We start from the raw sequence: 18,438 nt of genomic DNA, 5'->3' as shown, positions 1-18,438 counted from the left end.
AGATGGCCCCTTCCGGTTCCAACATGACTATGCACCAATGCACAAAGCAAGGTCCATAAAGACATGGCTGAGAGAATTTGGTGTGGATAAACATGACTGGCCTGCACAGAGTCCTGACACCAACCTGATAAAACACCTTTTGGATGAATTATCGTGGAGACTGAGAGCCAGGCCTTCCTGTCCAACATCAGTGTGTGACCTCACAAATGTGCTTCTGGAAGAGTAGTCAAAAATTCCCTACACACACTCCTGAACCTCGTGGAAAGCCTTTTCAGAATTAAAGCTGTTATAGCAGTAAAGACCGACACATTAAACCCTACTGATTAAGAATCAGAATCAAAATCATCTTTATTTGCCAAGTATGTCCAAAAAACACACGAGGAATTTGTCTCCGGTAGTTGGAGCCGCTCTAGTACGACAACAGACAGTCAATTGACAGAGTAGACTTTTGAGACATAAAGACATTGAGAAAAACAGTTACTGAGCAATAAAGGGTTGCAAGTTATCTGGTAATGCCGGTACAATTATTTTTTTTTTTCGACAATTGTGCAAAAAAATGCAGAGTCCTCTAGCACTTAGAATGACTAATATTGCAATAGTCCAGTGCAATGACCACTGTGCAAAGGGCGCCGAGACTTCAAGGAGTGTATGCTGTTTAAAGTGACGAGTAGTGCGATAATCTGGGACAATGTTGATTGTGCAAATGTTGCAGATACTCCTCAGTCAGTGTGCAAATGGAGCAGATGCTACTCTGGCATGAGTGGCCACTATTGGTCAACAACAGATATGCAAATAGTGCAGTGTGGCGAGACTACGATAGTGAGTGCACAAGTAATATATAATTGGCCTGACAGAAATGTGTCAACAAACTCAGACAAAAGAAATTGGTAGCATGTTGCAATGGAATTGTAGGTTAGGTGTTTAAGAAGTTGATTGCAAGAGGGAAGAAGTTGTTGGAATGTCTGCTAGTTCTAGTTTGCATTGATCGGTAGCGCCTACCTGAGGGAAGGAGCTGGAAGAGCTGGTGACCGGGGTGCGCAGGGTCCGAGAGGATTTTGCACGCTCTTGTCTTAGTTCTGGCAGCGTGCAAGTCCTCAAGGGTGGGTAGGGGGGTACCGACAATCCTTTCAGCAGTTTTGATTGTCCGTTGCAGTCGGAGTTTGTCCTTTTTTATAGCAGCACCAAACCAGACTGTGATGGAAGAACACAGGACTGATTCGATGAGCGCTGTGTAGAACTGCCTCAGCAGCTCCCGTGGCAGGCCGTGCTTTCTCAGAAGCCACAGGAAGTACATCCTCTGCTGGGCCTTTTTGAGGATGGAGTTGATGTTGATCTCCCACTTCAGATCCTGAGAGACTGTAATTCCCAGGAACTTGAAGGTCTCGACGGTTGACACAATGCAGCTGGACAGCGTGAGGGGCAGCTGTGGCGAAGGATGCCTCCTGAAGTCCACAATCATCTCGACAGTCTTGAGCGTGTTCAGCTCCAGGTTGTGTCGGCCGCACCACTGCTCCAGCCGCTCCACTTCCTGTCGATATGCAGACTCGTCACCGTCCTTGATGAGGCCGATGACAGTGGTATCGTCTGCAAACTTCAGGAGTTTTGACAGCCGGGCGGTGTGCAGAGGTGCAGTCGTTCGTGTAGAGAGAGAAGAGCAGCGGAGAGAGGACACAACCTTGGGGCACCCAAGTGCTGATGCTGCGTGTGGATGAGGTGGTCTCTCCCAGCCTCACCTGCTCTGTCCTCCCCATCAGGACGCTGTAAATCCACTGGCAGATGGCAGGCGAGACCTCTCAACTGTGAACTAAACAAAAGTACTAACCACTGAACTGTCTTTTTTGTTTTGGTTGTTCAAGATGAAACTTCTATGCTAAAATGATAATCCCTCACGTCTGACAATAAGGGACAATAGGCATACTACTACTCATATCATCATCATCATCATCATGATCATGATCAGTATCAGGGTCAGACGCATAAAGGAGAAACATGATTCATGCACAAAGAATGAACAGATTACTCACACGACAGTATTTTATTGCTGGCTGTTATAGATTTAATACATCCATCCATTATCTGAGCTGCTTCTCCTCACAAGGGTCGCGGGAGCACTGGAGCCTATCCCAGCTATCTTCGGACAGGAGGCGGGGTATACTCTGAGCTGGTTGCCAGCCAATCGCAGGGCACATATAAACAAACAACCATTCGCACTCACATTCACACCTACGGGCAATTTAGAGTCTTCAATCAACCTACCACGCATGTTTTCACGATGTGGGAGGAAACCGGAGTGCTCGGAGAAAACCCACGCAGGCACGGGGAGAACCCCGGTCCTCAGAACTGTGAGGCTGACGCTCTAACCAGTCCCTCACCGTGCCGCCTAGATGTAATGCATCTGCTTTAAATGTTATGGGTAAACAATAATGACCTTACATCCCAGAATACAATAACAGACAATAGAAACACATTCACAAGTAGTATACTAAGTGCCACTAATTCACTAGTTCCTCTATTCTGCACAATAAAACATGAGCTAAAAAACAACAACAATATGAAGCTATAACATGGGAGTGAGTAATCACCTGTTGTGAATTTTGCAATTCAGGTAAGTTGTTGAGAACAGCAAGTTGTGGAAAAAATACCGAAACAACTGCACAGTTGAACATGTGCTTTCAAAGCTTTAGAGGAGGTCAAATTAAGCTGCCCGAGAAAAGCATTTTAGGTTCATCCTGAAATTTTCACCCCAAAGCCGCATTTCCGTAACTTTTTGTGAGTATTGTGTAATTATTGACCAATAAAATAGCCGTATCAAACATTTTGCCTCTATAGCAAAAATGGGAAGAGGGTGTGCTTGTTTTCTGAACTTGGTCATGATGTGTTGGCTCTTTGTATCCATGAATCAGCTGAATCTCTGCTGGACACGCAGCAACAACACTCGTCTACGTGAACTACAGTATGACTCATATTAATGTCATCTAGTGAAAGAGTGGTGAGAGGAAAGAGCGCAGTTGTTAAGACGGGCGCTCCGTGCACTGCACCCCACTACTATTTTTGTGAGAAATCAGCTGATGTATTAATGTGATGTGATCAGCAGAGAGACATACATTTTTCTCAACTGTATTTACAGTAGGTGCAAAATGTTTGAACCTGAACTGTACACATTAAAACAATAATACACAGGTATCTGAAGTCACTAGAGACTTTCAATTTCTACATTTTGTTTCGGCTATCCTTTGTAAAGATGTGAGGCCATCAGTATTTGAGAGATTTGGATTTGCGGTTTTTGTAAGCATATCAGTCCTTAGCTCAAAGCTCGCCAATTGACATTGGAGCAGCATTGCAAGTTGCCGCCTGGCAAGATGTTTTTCTGTCCCTCACTGCAGTTGAGCGCCAGTTTGAGAAGTTTTATCATCATCACACTGCTCCCAACACATAGTACAATTTATGCTATCCACGGCAAGTTTCCCAAAACAGGATTTGACAAACCACACAGAGGAAGGACTGCTACTACCACCACTGATGAAAATGCTGAACTGCTAGAGCAGGCGTTCACGCAAAACCAAGGAAAGTCTATCTGGAGGGCTGCACTGGAACTCAGCATCAACAAAACATCAATTGAGCGGATGTGATAAAGCTTTACCCGTGTTTACATGTTTACTTCAGGGTGTTCAAAGGCTTCAAGCACAAGATTATGATGCTCCTGTGGAAATGTAGGAATTACTCATCCACCGTTACAAAAACTGTTGCTCAGCGACGACCTATTGTTCACCTCCCAGACCGAGTAAACCGACACAAGTGTTGATTTTGGGGAAACTCAAACCAAGCAGAAATTCTTTTGCATGAACAAGACTCTCCTAACCTGGTGGTTTTGTTTGCTATGTCTAGCATTGGGCTGACTGGACCTTTTTTTTCTCTTGCGCAACGCATCCGGTAACACGACCACCGACACTTTTGATGACACTTCTCAAACTGTTGCTGAACTGCAGTCCGGGGGGACAGAAAAACATCTTATCAGACGGCAATATTGCAACGCTGCTCCATTGTTAAGTGAATGATATGCTTACAAAAACTGCAAAGCTTAAGCAGTCAAATGCTGATGGCCTCACGTCTGTCTAATGATAGCTGGAACGAAGCAGAGCAAAGGAAATGCACAGTATAGTGACTTTTGGGACACCCCTTCCAGCTGTCCATCCATCCATTTTCTTTACCGCTTATCCTGCTCAGGGTTGCAGGGACCGAGCTCCTATCCCAGCCGACTTAGACGAGAGGCAGGGTAGACCCTGGACTGGTCGCCAGCCAATTGCAGGGCATAGCTAGACAAACAACGATCCACATTCACACCTTTGAACAATTTAGTCTTCAATGAACCGAACTTGATTTTGGAATGTGGGAGGAAGTGCAGTACCTAGGGAGACTCCATATCAGCACTGGTAGAACATGAAAACTCCAAACAGGGAAGCTGAAGCTGATATTAAAACCCAGAACCTCAGAACTGTGAGGCAGACCTGCTAACCAATACTGCACCGTGCTGCCTCAACAAGAATACAATATTTCCCTTATGCACTAGTACTAGAAGTCTGCAGCACTTAACTTAGAGAGAAAGTGTATTATCTTTGGATGGTTGGCAACAGTGTGAAAGCTGCAAAAATTTCAACAATTCCATTTTTTTTCTGTCAATATGCGGTGCTGTGTGTACATTAATGAGGGAAAAAAACAAACTTAAATGATTTTAGCAAATGGCTGCAATATAACAAAGAGTGAAACAAATTCAGGGGGTCTGAATACTTTCTATATCTACTTTGTTCACAGTTTCAGGATGTGACTGCAGAATTTGCGTCAGCAGTTGGTACAGGAAGCCTCCTCCAAAACAAAGAACTTGCCCTCAGCCCATTTTCTTACATGTTCCTCTAAAGTCAGGACACCTTTGAGCTCTGAGACTTTACAAATGATAGTCAGATATTTTCATTTCGAATATCACTTTGACTTCTACTCGGCTTTTCAACGCAGTCAAGAGAGAGAGTGGAAATATGAAAACTGTTGACTTATAGCATCTGTGGAAATATGTAATTTATTGGAGAAATGTGACGAGGGAAAAAAAGAATGATGAAAGTAGGTCATCATCCTGTTGCTGTATGAGGCTCTCATTGAGATAAACTAAATTTGGGAGTTCAAGATCATGTTGGTTTTCAGTAGAAATTGCAAAATAACTGAATTCAGTCTATGTTTCACTTTCTTTGCTGGTGCATGTATAAACCATGTATCCCATGCGACCCATGATGAGTGTCAGATTCATGTGATTATATTTCAAGGTCGTTTTCCCTTAAAGCAAACTGACTCTTTTTGTAATGCTGCGTATGAGAGAGAGAGAAAAAAAAGAATATTCAGAAATGTCACATGTACAAAATACCCCCCCAAAAAACAATGACATTTATTATGGAGGCGGTAAATAGAAATAACCATTACAAATGTGGTTGCATTAGTGCGTACGCATCTATATTATTTTGTTGAAGCAATATTTACTTCCATGCCTATATGTTGACTGTATTTACACAGCCCTATTCAGTTCAGCCCACATTTGACAAAGGGATTTAGATCTGGGTTCTAGCTGAGCCATTGCTGTTGTATTAAAAGGTGAACTAAAAAAGTTGCTGCAATCATCATGCTTCAATTTGCGTATGACTCCATATCGCCTACCTCTCTTTTGGTGATTGTGTGTCATGTCATGTCTTCCTAGCAATTTCTGCAAGAAGTCTTCAGTATTTGTAATGTAAGAAAAGGGTTGTATCTTGCCACTTACCCTCATAGCATGACATTTTGATGAAACCCCTGCAGCTCTTTTTAAATGTTTTGTTTGCTATCTTCTTATCTTCTTGTCCTTTCATCAATTTGGGAAGGGCATCCATGCAGTTCTTTGTAACGTTACAGTTATCTTATTTTGGCCCAATTTTCATTGTGATGTTGACATCGTTATGTCCAATGAATGCATTGGTAACCAATTAATACATTTAAACAATTAGATCAACTGAGGCCTTTTATTCTTTAGTGGCCCAGTGCCTTTTGCTTTTAAGATATACAACATAACTCCCAGATAAGATTAGCTTCATTTGATGCTTGGGAGTCAGATTAGTTGTGCGAGACTTGAAGTTGAACTAACTACAATTTAACCCGAGTAGGAATGGGACTGATTAACTCTGGACACATTCTTGTGTGTTCAACAACCTCATTTAGAGTTTACCAGTGAAACATTGAAGTTTGTGTCTCAACAATATATAGTTCTGTTTTTAACTTCCCTGAAATCTGGGCGTTATTTTAACATTGAATCAGTGATACACGATAGTAAAGATTTGGACTGGCTGCATACTGACTACTCTCTGACAACAACAAAAACCATGTCACGCATGGTTTACAAGTCTGAGATTCCTATCACCATAGTAGAGCTCCCTCTAGTGGCCTCACAGTTAGTGTACATTGCACCCCGTAATTCCCCAGCACAAACCACACTCAAAACGACAAAGAGTTCCCCACACATACAGTACATCATGTGTGAAGGTTTTGTGAGGTACAGGTCTGTGTTGAAAAGGTGCATAGTGTTACAGGACTATTGTGCAGCTGCTCTCCACACAGTCAAGTGTGTTGTCTTGGGGAAACTAAGTGTCTACCTACATATAAAAAATAGACCACTGCTATTTTGTTAACTTCTCAGATTTGTATTAATGCAGAAGTAAAGTGAAGCGTCCATCCATCGATGTTCTATAGCACTTGTCTTCATTAGCATCACAGGTGAGCTGGAGACTACTTGGGCTGACAGTTTTTGAGTTTTCGATGAACCTAAAATGCATGTTTTTGTAATGTGGAAGCAAGCTGAAGTACCCAGAGAAAACCCAGCCAAGCACAGGGGGAACATGTTAACTCCACATAGGAAGACCAGAGACCAGTTTTGAATCCAGAACCTCCAAGCTGTGAGCAAACTGTGGTGGTAACCATTAGCCCATCATTTTGCCAGTAAAGTAAACAAACCAATCAGAGGATATTTAACCTCTGAGTTTAGGACTAAGGAGAACTTTTGTTCATTAAATAGCATCAGTTATGTGAATTGTTTCTTTTCTTGTTCAGTGCCAGATGCTCACCAGTTGTGGAACTTGCATTTGGTCCAATTGCGAAAAATAGTTGACGTTCCATTGGCCAGCACTACGGAAGGTCCTGGGCAGATTAGATTGACAGCTGCACATAGAGGCTGATATCTGATTGGACAAAATCTCAACATCCATATAGACATAGTGGAAGCAGTGAATAGACTGTTGGGAATGAATAAATGAATACAATTTCATTGAACACAGAATGAATTGATAGTGTTTAGGCTAGCAGAGAAGGCCTTGCTGGCGTTGATGGCTCAGCACTGTGTTCGCCTACTAGTTTTCTGGAGCAAAGAAAAATTGGGAGTGTTTCAGCAGACAAAGCTTAACTCGGCTACAGGTAAACCTCATGTGACCCAACGGTAGTTAGTTGTGGATCCAGTCGTGTGTTTTTGTGTGTCACATGGTATCAGCACAACTTGAAACCAAAAGTATTCTTCTAACATCCGTCCATTCTCAATTCCGCTAATCCTTCAGGGTCACGGGGTGCTTGAGCCTATTCCAGCTGACTTTGGGCAAAAGGTGGACTAAACCCTGAACTGGATGGCAGTCAGGCGCAGGGCTCGTATAGACACAGACAACCATACACCCACACCGACACTCAGTGGGAACTGAACCCACGCTGCCTGCAGATCTGCTAATGAACATATTTTAACATGGCCCTGTTACATTACCAAGTCTACCTTAGCCCAGAATGACATCACCATGACAACAGATGCTCTTTGTAAATACACAAATGTTATCGGCGAGACACACCTTTGATTACACTCTTTTATTTGTTGAAGCCTCTCTAGTCTTCAGGTAAAGATGAACAAACCGTCCATCCATTTGCACGAGTCGGAAATTAACAGTTGGTACATTTACATGAACAGAAAATGGAAATGCAATAAAAACTCAAAATGAATAGAAGCCATGGCATTTATTAATACAGATCAGACAGTGACTTAACAGCAATCTCCTCTCAAAGTGAACAGTTAGAGTGAAAGATAAACTGGCAACTGTCCTATCTGTGACAATAATTCTCAGCTATAATCATTATGCGCTGGGCTTCAAGGAACTTTTAAACCAACCAAAATCTTATAACATTGTTTGTTAGTGCATGTAAATGACGAGGGTCTGGGCCAAAATTTACATGACACCTCATGTTGTTGGGATGGTCACAACATGTAAAACAGCAGAAGGAATGTGAATGGAAACATCAGCGTCTCCCCCCTTTCGTGCATTTGGTCCAGTTAGGCTGCTTGACTGAATGGGCGTCCAACGGGACCCAACAGGGCCAGGGAGGCTGCTATGGCACGAGCAACGACTTCAGTCAGCAACAAAAAGGCAGCCAACTGAAAAGACTCCAACATACTTTGAGCAAACACAAGCACACCCACACACAGTCCAGAGGCTGACAGCCGCCGGGATAAAAAACAAATGGTTGGCACCAAAGACGGACCGTACTCCGCCTGCTAACCGCTAGAGCTTTTCTTTTGAATTCCAATTGGTGATTTATGCCTGATTTTGGGCAAGAGGCAGGGTACACCCTGGACTGGTGGACAGCCAATCACATGGCACATACTGTAGACTAGAAACTAACTATTCACGCTCACATTCACATACGATTTTGTCATCAATGAACCGAACACATTTGTTGTTTTGAACGTGGGAGTGAACTGGAGTACCGGGGGGAAAAAACCCACACAAGCACACGGAGAGCATGTCAACTCCACACAGGAAGGCAGGAGTCAAGATTTGAACCCCAAACCTCACAAGCAGAGCTGCTAACAGCTATTCCACCGTGCAACCTTTGTCCATATACTCTTCCTAAATAAAAATTCTTCTAAAAAAAACTTTGCCACTCTCTCTCCTCCATATCAGCTACAATTGCTTTTTGTAATTGGCTTGTTAAAGTGAGTACCGAGCAATAGAGTCACCACTTACATACAATATGAACTGTGTGCTCTCCAGCTCCACAACAGTCAGAGGTATTTTTCTTTTTAATATGCTGAAAAGCAAACAAGGTGTTGGTACAGTTGTGCAAATGCACCTTTCAATTTTGGCAATAAAGATGGAATATTGGAGCATGAGAATATAAGGGAACTATTTGAAACTCAATACTAAATCAGTGCAACTTAAGCCAGCATGTAGCGGAGATATGCAGCAGGGATATGCAGCAATCTGTGACCATTACATAATTCAAAATAAAATTAACAGTATCAAAAGACGGAAACGACATGTATGGGAAGAACATGCCCTCTTTGGTTCTCTTTAGAACGACGGACATATTTCACAAAGTGATGACTTCAGGAGGAATTTGCTTTCATTAAAAACAAATGAAATACTTGCAGGCACCAACTGGATGTGTTGATAATGAATAAAATTAGATTCGCATGACACAGGCAGAGTCCAATAAAACCCGAGTGGGGAGGCAGAAGTGAAACAGACTCAAGAGGGTCCGTGCACGTCGTTTTGGTGCGTCAGCGTTTCGACTGGACCAGAACAATTACAGAGATCACACGAAAATTTAAAACAAAACTTTTTTTTTTTTTTTCTTTCTGTTTTTACCTCTTTTGCGAACTGTACAAGGTTATTAAAAAAACAAAGAATAATTAGTTTGAAAGATTTTTGTTAGGACACTGTTTAAGTTAGAATTCTAACACAAACGTGTTGTTTTGGGTTAAAGTTCAATGCAGTACTCCTTTTCAAATCACGACATATGCTGTTATTGCGTCGTCATAGACAACAATATATATATATTTTTTGCAATATAATTCAAATGAAATCACTATAATTGTGTAGAAGCACTAGAACCTCACTAAGAAGCCGTTCATCTTTTTAGTGAGGTTTGAGGGCTATAACGGACCGAACAGAACTGAAACTCTATCAGCTGCAAAGGAGGCCATATTGTATGGATTTACTCAGGCCAGGTCCAGTCTCCTGTTTCGCTTCACCTTTCCTTCTTCTATCTAGTCACAGTCCAGATAGCCAGAAAAGGAACACTGCATTTCTCCTCTGTGCGATCCTTTGCGCAGGCGAAGCGAGGAACTCTAGGCTGGGCCTTCCTTTGGAGAACACGGACTCTGGGATGAGGAGGTGGACGAAGATGAGGCCGAGCTCTTGAGGGAGCTCAACGTTTTGCTCAACCAAGAGTTCTTGGCCGCTTGGATCTCGTTCATCAGGACTCCTCGCTGGTGTTCGAGCTCCTGCGTGGCCACAAGAAGAATCTCAGCGCGTGAGAGTGACTGCATCAGAAGGACTGTTTAGTGTTGCTGCTCACCTGAATGCGACACTTGGCCTCCACCAGCTGTAGTTTGGTCTGTGCCAGCTCCAGTTCCATCTGCCTGAGCTGCTCCTTCAGTCCGTCTTTTTCCTCGTCCATCGGCTCGGAGGTTGCGTTGTCGCGGCCCGGGGACGACACTTGGAGGGACCCCAGGGTGCTGAACAGGTCTCGGCAGTGGTCGCAACCTGCTACTTTACTCTGCACAGAAACACGCATACAAGCTAGAGGAGACTAACGAACTCAATACGTTCTAGCAGGAAAGTATCTGTGGAATGTGAAAGCGTGACAAATCATCTGGTAAAACACAGCCTTGTTACTGCCTCCAAGTTGCATTTTTCGTATTGACATTGCTTTGTCCTGCTAACAGTTTTTTTTATTTATAAATATTTAATCTGAACTTTGTGTACTGTATATGTTGACACCATAAATAATCTCTTTAAAATATTAGTTCTGAATAAATGTTCAGCAGTTATGTCAACGAGGTTCCATTAAGAGTGGATTCAGACTGTGCAGTTGCGAGCAATTTAATGTTAATTTTTTGACCCCCCATCTCTGTCTCATTCCCCTCACATTAGATTTATTTAGTATCCTATTAGATGTTTTCCCCTTGGTCAATAAGAAAACTGAATGAAGCTTGACTTCTGTTTTGCAAGAAGCAGGTTTTACAGGGAACAAACTTGGCGGAGGTTCGTGCACTTACTTTGCCTGAACTGTATTTGAATTGTGTGGCCCGGTCCTAAAGAAAAACACCTAACGAATTAAAAGAATAAAAAAAATCTCACCCTGACAATGTCCAGCTCCTCTTTCGTTGCTGCCTGCTGCTTTTCCAGCCTGGTGCTAAGTTGGGAGCAGATCTGAAATACAGACCAAGCTGCTTAGATAACAGATGAGGCTTGAACCATAGGATGCACTGAAGTACTGTACTGTACTTTGCCTGAGAAAACCAATTGTGATGATGCTATAAATAACTCATGCGAATGTGTTCAAATTTACCAAGTGATCTAGGCTTCAGGGGATGAACCGACGATATCTGACCTGTTTGTACTCCGCTATGATGGCTGTGCTTTTCTTGATCTCGAGCTCGGCTTTCTCCAGCTCCCTCCTGAACACTTCCTTCAGCTGAAGGAAGTGTCAACAACAGACAAGGAAAGAGAAAAGAAAATGCCCAGTTAAAATGACAGACTATGGGAGAATGAAGCACCGTGAATAACAGTCAATCTCTTCTCTCTCAATAATGGCAACACATACAGTATAATTGCATTACATCATTGTCTCTGTGGACATAAACAGTGGAACATTTACTGGCCAATGTCTACGGCACACCTGCACAGCCTAATGGCCACTAATAAGCTGCATCAAAAGTTCTTCATACCAATGAAAATTTTGATCTTTGCGCTTTACTCCTACAATGTATCTAAATAAGGTAACCAAAGAAAACACTTCACTGAGTGATGCAGTTAAGTACCGTTAGAGTTACCTTCACCTTCCTTACGGTTTGTGGCATAGAAATATGAAATACTGTATAAAAAGAATAAAATCACTGGGTGTGAATTTTGAGTGGAGTCATTCTTTTTGGTCCGGTTTCTTTTCGGGAATGAATCTGAACACAAGAACATAGCAATCACTTTCAATATAATGATTGTAGATCAAAAGAACCCTCATGTTTGAAAAGGGGGCAAAGGATGCCAGATTTCACATTGACCATCTAACGCAGCTTTTTTCACAGCTTTTCCCAAACTCGCCATCCTGTGTCTAAGGGAGTTTTTCCTAACATTTATCAAGTCAAGGCACATTTTTGGGGAAAAAATAAATAAAAAAACTCTCATGGTACACGACCAAACAAAAATGTTACAAAACGTCTACATACTAAAATAATCCTGTGGTGTCACTATTTGAACAAATATACATTATTTGTAGGAAATACATAATTTCTGGACCAATGAAGTTAAACTGGACAATTTATTATGGCACACTAATGTGCAGTTGTTTGGAATCACTGGTGTAAAGTGCCAATGAGAACTGAAGGGTTGAAATCGACCAGTGACTTTTTTATTTGTATTTTTTTATTTACTTATTTGGTGTCATACAACATTAAAGGTGTCCAGACCACATCGGCTTATAAGACACAAAAATGAACAGTAGACAGAAATCCACAAATATATCAAACAAAGACTGTCCTCTTGCATTGCAGCCAAGCTTTTAACAAAAACTGAGCCAAATAAAATGGCTTATACTTGGAACGAATAAGTTGCTGCTTTCCAACGCAGTATAAAAGGAGTAACGAAGCAGGAACACGGGCAGTGTGTCACGACAAAGCTGGAAGCCACGACCGCATTGAGTGTTAACGCTACCTGTGGCCTATGTGTTGACAGCAAAGGTCACTGTCTCAGAAGCTTGCGCTAATGTGCAACTCATGTAATTATCTAAACGTGCAATGCCTCAACAGCTGTGTGCATTACTGACATGGCAATGTCCAGCTTGGGTGAGTTCCTTCTGAAAGTCACAGGTGAATAAATGCTTGTCCTATTGTAATTCCTCTGATGCGCCAATTCTGCGGAAAGGCAGTGTGAGAGGCGCCGTTACCTGAGCTGTCTCCTCCTCCTGTTGTCTCTTCTCCTCCTCCGTCTCCACCAGACGCTGCTTGTTGCTGAGCAACTCTTTGTTCAAAACATCGGCCTTGTCTTCTGCCTGAATGCACATAAACACACAAACGTACAACCCTTACTACACAACAGTTGTGCAGCTTATTCGGGCACATTGCACAGCCACCTTTGCTTAGCCAGAAAGGCGGGATCTAGTATTTAAATAGTACTGAGTTAACTGGTAGTAGTAGTATAGGCCTATACATTCATATTATACTGTCCAACCCAGGTGATTCAAAATATGACCAGCTTTGGAAGTTTGTTGTGAAAGATTGCATTTTAGAATTTCAATTACCTGGTCAAGATCATTCCTTAGGGCAATCTTACTGGTGACCAGTTCGTGGGCCAAGTCGTCATTCTCTTGTTCTAGCCGCATACTGGCCTCTTGAAGACGGCGGTTCTCCCTCTATAAGCAACAACACGTACACACGTACCGATGACAGATATAAAGGGCCGCGTGAGATAATTAAAACATGCATGTCTCATTAACTACAGTATAAGGTCTTCCTATGAGAAAACGGTTTCTGATAAAAAATATTACGTTTTAGTGTTTGTTTAGATGCACTTTCACAATACACAAAACAAAATCTCAAATGCACAAATAACTAAAGGACCCAAAAATCTTCAGTCTCGATTCATTATTCTCAATTTCTTTCTTTCATTGTGCCTTTTGCTTACAGGGATTTTTTTTTGCGTATCCCAAAAAGCTAAATTCAAAAGACCCCCCCCCCCCCCCCCCCCAAATAAACAAACAAACTAAATAAATAAATTTAAAAAAAACCTGGGCAACAGCATCGTGTTAGCATGGCCATTGTAGCCCTTCACTGGCATCTCATGACTGCCTTAAACAGCCTCTCACATGACACCGTTGACTTAATAATAAGACTGTTGTCGTTGTCAGCAAAAGTCATGTGACAGAGATAACTTTTATACAAAAACCTCGAGCTGAGAACTTAGGTCCTAACATACAGACGCTGACGTACGTATGAATGAAGTGAATTCCTTGGAATCAGGATACATTTATCTAATGAGACCATCAGGTCCTGGAAGGAACAGAGGTGGTTTGGATGCCACTCTTGTGAGCCAATTTGTTGCTTCCTGTCAGCAAGCAAGTCTAATTAAGGCAATTACAGTGAGATCCTGCCAGTAGATTCTACTGTTGCAGATGCCCGCACATCATGTTTTTATCTCTTCAAATACAGTCGGATGAATTCCTTTGACTTTGGACACTTTCATTGGAGAAATTAACAGAAGAGCTTCATATCACATGTTAATATCCTCACAAAGGTAGTTTGCAATATTGTCTTACAATCAATTCTTTGAGAGAGCAGAAAGATCTTACCAGGACCTGAAATCCAGAGTCTTGCTATCAAGGCTGCAGCACACAAACTAAACTAACCCATGATCCTGATAGGAGTTTCCCCTCTCGCTCCAACAATTTCCAGCCTCCCTCTCTCTCCTCCAGCTTTGGTTACTCTTATAAACCAAGATAAGCAATGGTAATGACTAAGTAACATTGCATGAAAGAAGAAAAATAAAAATAAAATGGAGAAAGACTAAACCACAGAAAAATGGTGAGCTGGTATGTCCCCAACAAAGACTTCCGTCTTGGTCTCAAACAGCCTCTCTATTGGCAGAAGAGGAAACGACTTATTTCAACATCTTATCAAAAGTAAACACTTCCTTCCTTCTTTCCAAAAGCAGCATCTTATAGTTACTACTGAAACTGTGTGATGTGCAACACTCATATTTGACAATTCTCACTCGTTTCATAATACTTGGTGCAAGAGAATTTGTAGGTTTTTGTTTTCATTATATTATGACATTTTATCCATAAGCAAGCACATTCTACTTGAACAAAAAAATAATAGCGCCATGAGAGAATACCTTACTTTTTGCAACGAAATGAATTTAACAGGTGCTTATAATGATTGATTTGGAGAAAACAAAAATATAAAACTGTCCAATAAAACTGAACAAATGAGAAAATGTGGAACACAGAAGCACCAGCTTCATTATCTGAATGTTCAAATAACATTTGAAAGTGCAGAAGCGCTTTGACAGTACCAGGAATAGATATGATAGATGTTTAACAGTGATAAAAGTCACATTTTAAGCCTGAATAAGTCCAACTGAAAAGCAGGACTTGAGAAAGCTACACTCACAGAATTCTAATCTTAGTAACGACACTAATTATAATTTTGAAAAATACACTTGAAAAGGGAAATTAAGGAAGTTTGTAACAAACAACGATGTTTAAACAATGTTCCAGTACCAGAGGCAACAATATATTTAACTTATCCACCATACAAGATGACTGCTGATGAAGAAATACAGGATACGCAGAACCCAAAGTTGTCTGTGTGTTTGTACCTGGTATCGGTCAATGGGGTCTTCTTGCTGTAGCTGGCTTTCTTTCAGCGTCTGATATTCTTTCTCAAACTTCTTGAGCTTCTTTGTTGGAACCTAAAAAAACAAATGCACTATTCATGCATACACATCCAGTGTCAGCGGCTTGTGATACAAAACAGGGCTTATTTAACTTGGAACCATCCCCGCACAACATCAACTCCGTCCTCAAAAAGGCCCAGCAGAGGATGTACTTCCTGTGGCTTCTGAGAAAGCATGGCCTTCCACGGGAGCTGCTGAGGCAGTTCTACACAGCGCTCATCGAATCAGTCCTGTGTTCTTCCATCACAGTCTGGTTTGGTGCTGCTACAAAAAAGGACAAACTCCGACTGCAACGGACAATCAAAACTGCTGAAAGGATTGTCGGTACCCACCTACCCACCCTTGAGGACTTGCACGCTGCCAGAACTAAGACAAGAGCATGCAAAAGCCTCTCGGACCCTCCGCACCCCGGTCACCAGCTCTTCCAGCTCCTTCCCTCAGGTAGGCGCTACCGATCAATGCAAACTAGAACTAGCAGACATTCCAACAGCTTCTTCCCTCTTGCGATCAACTTCTTAAACACCTAACCTACAATTCCATTACAACATGCTGGCAATTTTTTGACTTGAGTTCATTGTCACATTTCTGTGGGGCCAATTATATATTACTCGTGCACTCACTGTAGTAGTAGAGCCACGCTGCACTATTTGCATATCTGTTGTTGACCAATACTGGCCACTCATGCCAGAGTAGCATCTGCTCCATTTACACACTGACTGAGGAGTATCTGCAACATTTGCACAACCAGCATTGTCCCAGATTATCTCGCTACTCGTCACTTTAAACTGCATACACTCCTTGAAGTCTCGGCGCCCTTTGCACAGTGGTCATTGCACCGGACTATTGCAATATTAGTCGTTCAAACTGCTCTAAGTGCTAGAGGACTTTGCATCTTTTGCACAATTGTCAACAAAAAAAAAGTACCGGCATTACCAGATAACTATTAACCCCTTATTGCTCAGTGACTGTTTTTTGTCAATGTCTTTATGTCTCAAAAGTGTTCTCTGTCAATTGACTGTCTGTTGTTGTACTAGAGCGGCTCCAACTACCGGAGACAAATTCCTTGTATGTTTTTTTGGAGATACTTGGCAAATAAAGATGATTCTGATTCTGAAGCCAACTGTGAAATATTTTTTAGTCAAAAGGGAATTCTAGATTTATTTATTTATATACAACTATACCAGTGAGTCAATATTTGATCGATGAGGAATGCTATGCATTGTTAGAATAGCCACAATGTTAGTTTGTGTTCCTTACAGCACACAACTTAGACCCAAATCGATGTCATTTGTAGAAGGGGTAAAAAATAAATCATCCTACTGCAAAGGTGTAAATGAAAGTGGCAAAATATTAGAAACACCTCTCAATGTGATGCAGTGCAGTTCCACAAAAATAAACATATTGTTAAATTAGTATCTCTCTGGCACTGTCAATCAAAACTGACCATTATTATGATTATCATCTCCGCTCATTTGAGTTTACTTGACTCTTTCTTCAGTAATAGAAGCAATAGTAATATAATCTTCAGTCTTTAACCACAATTACAAGAATCAACACTGTCACTGCTTGCTGCCTATAAAAACAAATATATTTTGAACGAACTGTCACCCTTTAAAGTGATCGTTGCTTCTGACATCATTGTGGTATTGTGGGTTTGTTTTGCTGCACAGTTCCTAGACTTCACTTTTGCAAGATCAATTCTTTCAAATGTTACAAGCGGAAACCATTCAAGATAATCTCAGAACAGAGTATGCACATAATAATAAAGTTAGATACAATTTGATATATTTTATTTTGCTGTAAATGGGAACAGTCTACAATCAATTTCTTCATATATTATTGTGTACCTGTCTCGATATGTGATGTTAGGATTTGAAACTTTTTGATCCATTATTTGTTCGAAAATACAAGCCACTACAATCGCTTGTACGTATCAAAGTAGACAAATCAAGGACACACCTTTAAACTGAAAAACTTCATAATTAGAAGAAAACGTTCCCTATTGTTGAGCTAAATTAGGTTTATTATTATGACCTACATTGCAAACAACATATAAATTCATTTGGCTATGAGTGGATTCTAAAGGCTGATCACTCCTGAAATGATTCAAACTAATAACTGGCTTTACTTCCAAGTTTGTCAAAGAAAATGAAAGTGGCAATGGCAGATATGGTGCTCTCCTTATTACACTCCAGTTTACTTTCCAAATAATTCTATTGCTATTTGGGAGGGGGGGGGGGGGGGGGGGGGGGGGGGATGGAAAAAACAAACATATAATATTTGGTCTCAGAAGGTTAAGGGATATGAATCAACAAAAACCGAGGTCGCATATATAATATCACTTGAACATATTGCAATGGTTCGGTGTTTAGCACAATACCTCATAAAACTATAGTTCTATTATCTGACCCTTCAAAAAGAGTCTAGCTTCTAACCAACAAACTCTGCATGATCACAATTGCTGACAATGATAACTATTGGAGCCAAATTCTATGCCTAATCGTTCCAAATGCCTTGAACTGTGTACTGACCCATTATCCCCTGGGAGGAACTATTGAGGTAAATGAACATGACATTGTAATCTATGCAACACACATTTTCCTCACAGATAAAGAGAATTTGTGCCTATTATTTCTGCTGTTTCTCTATGGGAAGAAAAGGCAGCTTGTTGTACGCAGGTCGACCAAAAATATTAACATATGAAACCAAAGAGGACAGATTAACAATGTGTTACCTTGCATGTTGATAAGCTTTGGATGCCACTAATGCATGTTAGGAAAAAAAAATAATAACAGGCCTCTTGAGGTCCTAAAAATACGATTTATTCAGAAAATTTTCCCTGGCAATAAAAGTTTATTTTGGCAAATTGTGTAATCTGACCGCAGACTGAAGAGCTGTATGAATGCACCTCATCCCTTTCCTGGGATCAATCAACTTTTACTACTCC

The 18,438-nt window shown here is 41.3% G+C and overlaps 1 protein-coding gene across 5 annotated transcripts in view; it reads right to left on the bottom strand.

Annotated features, from left to right (window-relative positions):
* Nucleotides 1-8,033: 8,033 nt before the first annotated feature.
* The window catches only part of rabgap1l (RAB GTPase activating protein 1-like), a 111,356-nt gene continuing 100,951 nt past the window's right edge, over nucleotides 8,034-18,438 (bottom strand). For 4 of the 5 annotated variants that reach the window (XM_061779016.1, XM_061779019.1, XM_061779018.1 and 1 more), the window contains 7 exons: nucleotides 15,414-15,506; nucleotides 13,336-13,446; nucleotides 12,982-13,086; nucleotides 11,434-11,517; nucleotides 11,181-11,252; nucleotides 10,396-10,596; nucleotides 8,034-10,321 (listed from right to left, as the gene is read on the bottom strand). In XM_061779016.1, coding sequence (XP_061635000.1) covers nucleotides 10,166-10,321; nucleotides 10,396-10,596; nucleotides 11,181-11,252; nucleotides 11,434-11,517; nucleotides 12,982-13,086; nucleotides 13,336-13,446; nucleotides 15,414-15,506 — 822 coding nt within the window. In that variant the 3' untranslated portion in view covers nucleotides 8,034-10,165. The remainder of the gene's footprint in view (nucleotides 10,322-10,395; nucleotides 10,597-11,180; nucleotides 11,253-11,433; nucleotides 11,518-12,981; nucleotides 13,087-13,335; nucleotides 13,447-15,413; nucleotides 15,507-18,438) is intronic. The other variant, XM_061779020.1, reaches the window with a different exon arrangement.

This window comes from Phyllopteryx taeniolatus, chromosome 7 (assembly GCF_024500385.1).
Source record: "Phyllopteryx taeniolatus isolate TA_2022b chromosome 7, UOR_Ptae_1.2, whole genome shotgun sequence".
NCBI lineage: Eukaryota > Metazoa > Chordata > Actinopteri > Syngnathiformes > Syngnathidae > Phyllopteryx > Phyllopteryx taeniolatus.
Note: the sequence above shows the minus strand (reverse complement) of the source record. Positions and strands in the feature narration are given on the sequence as shown.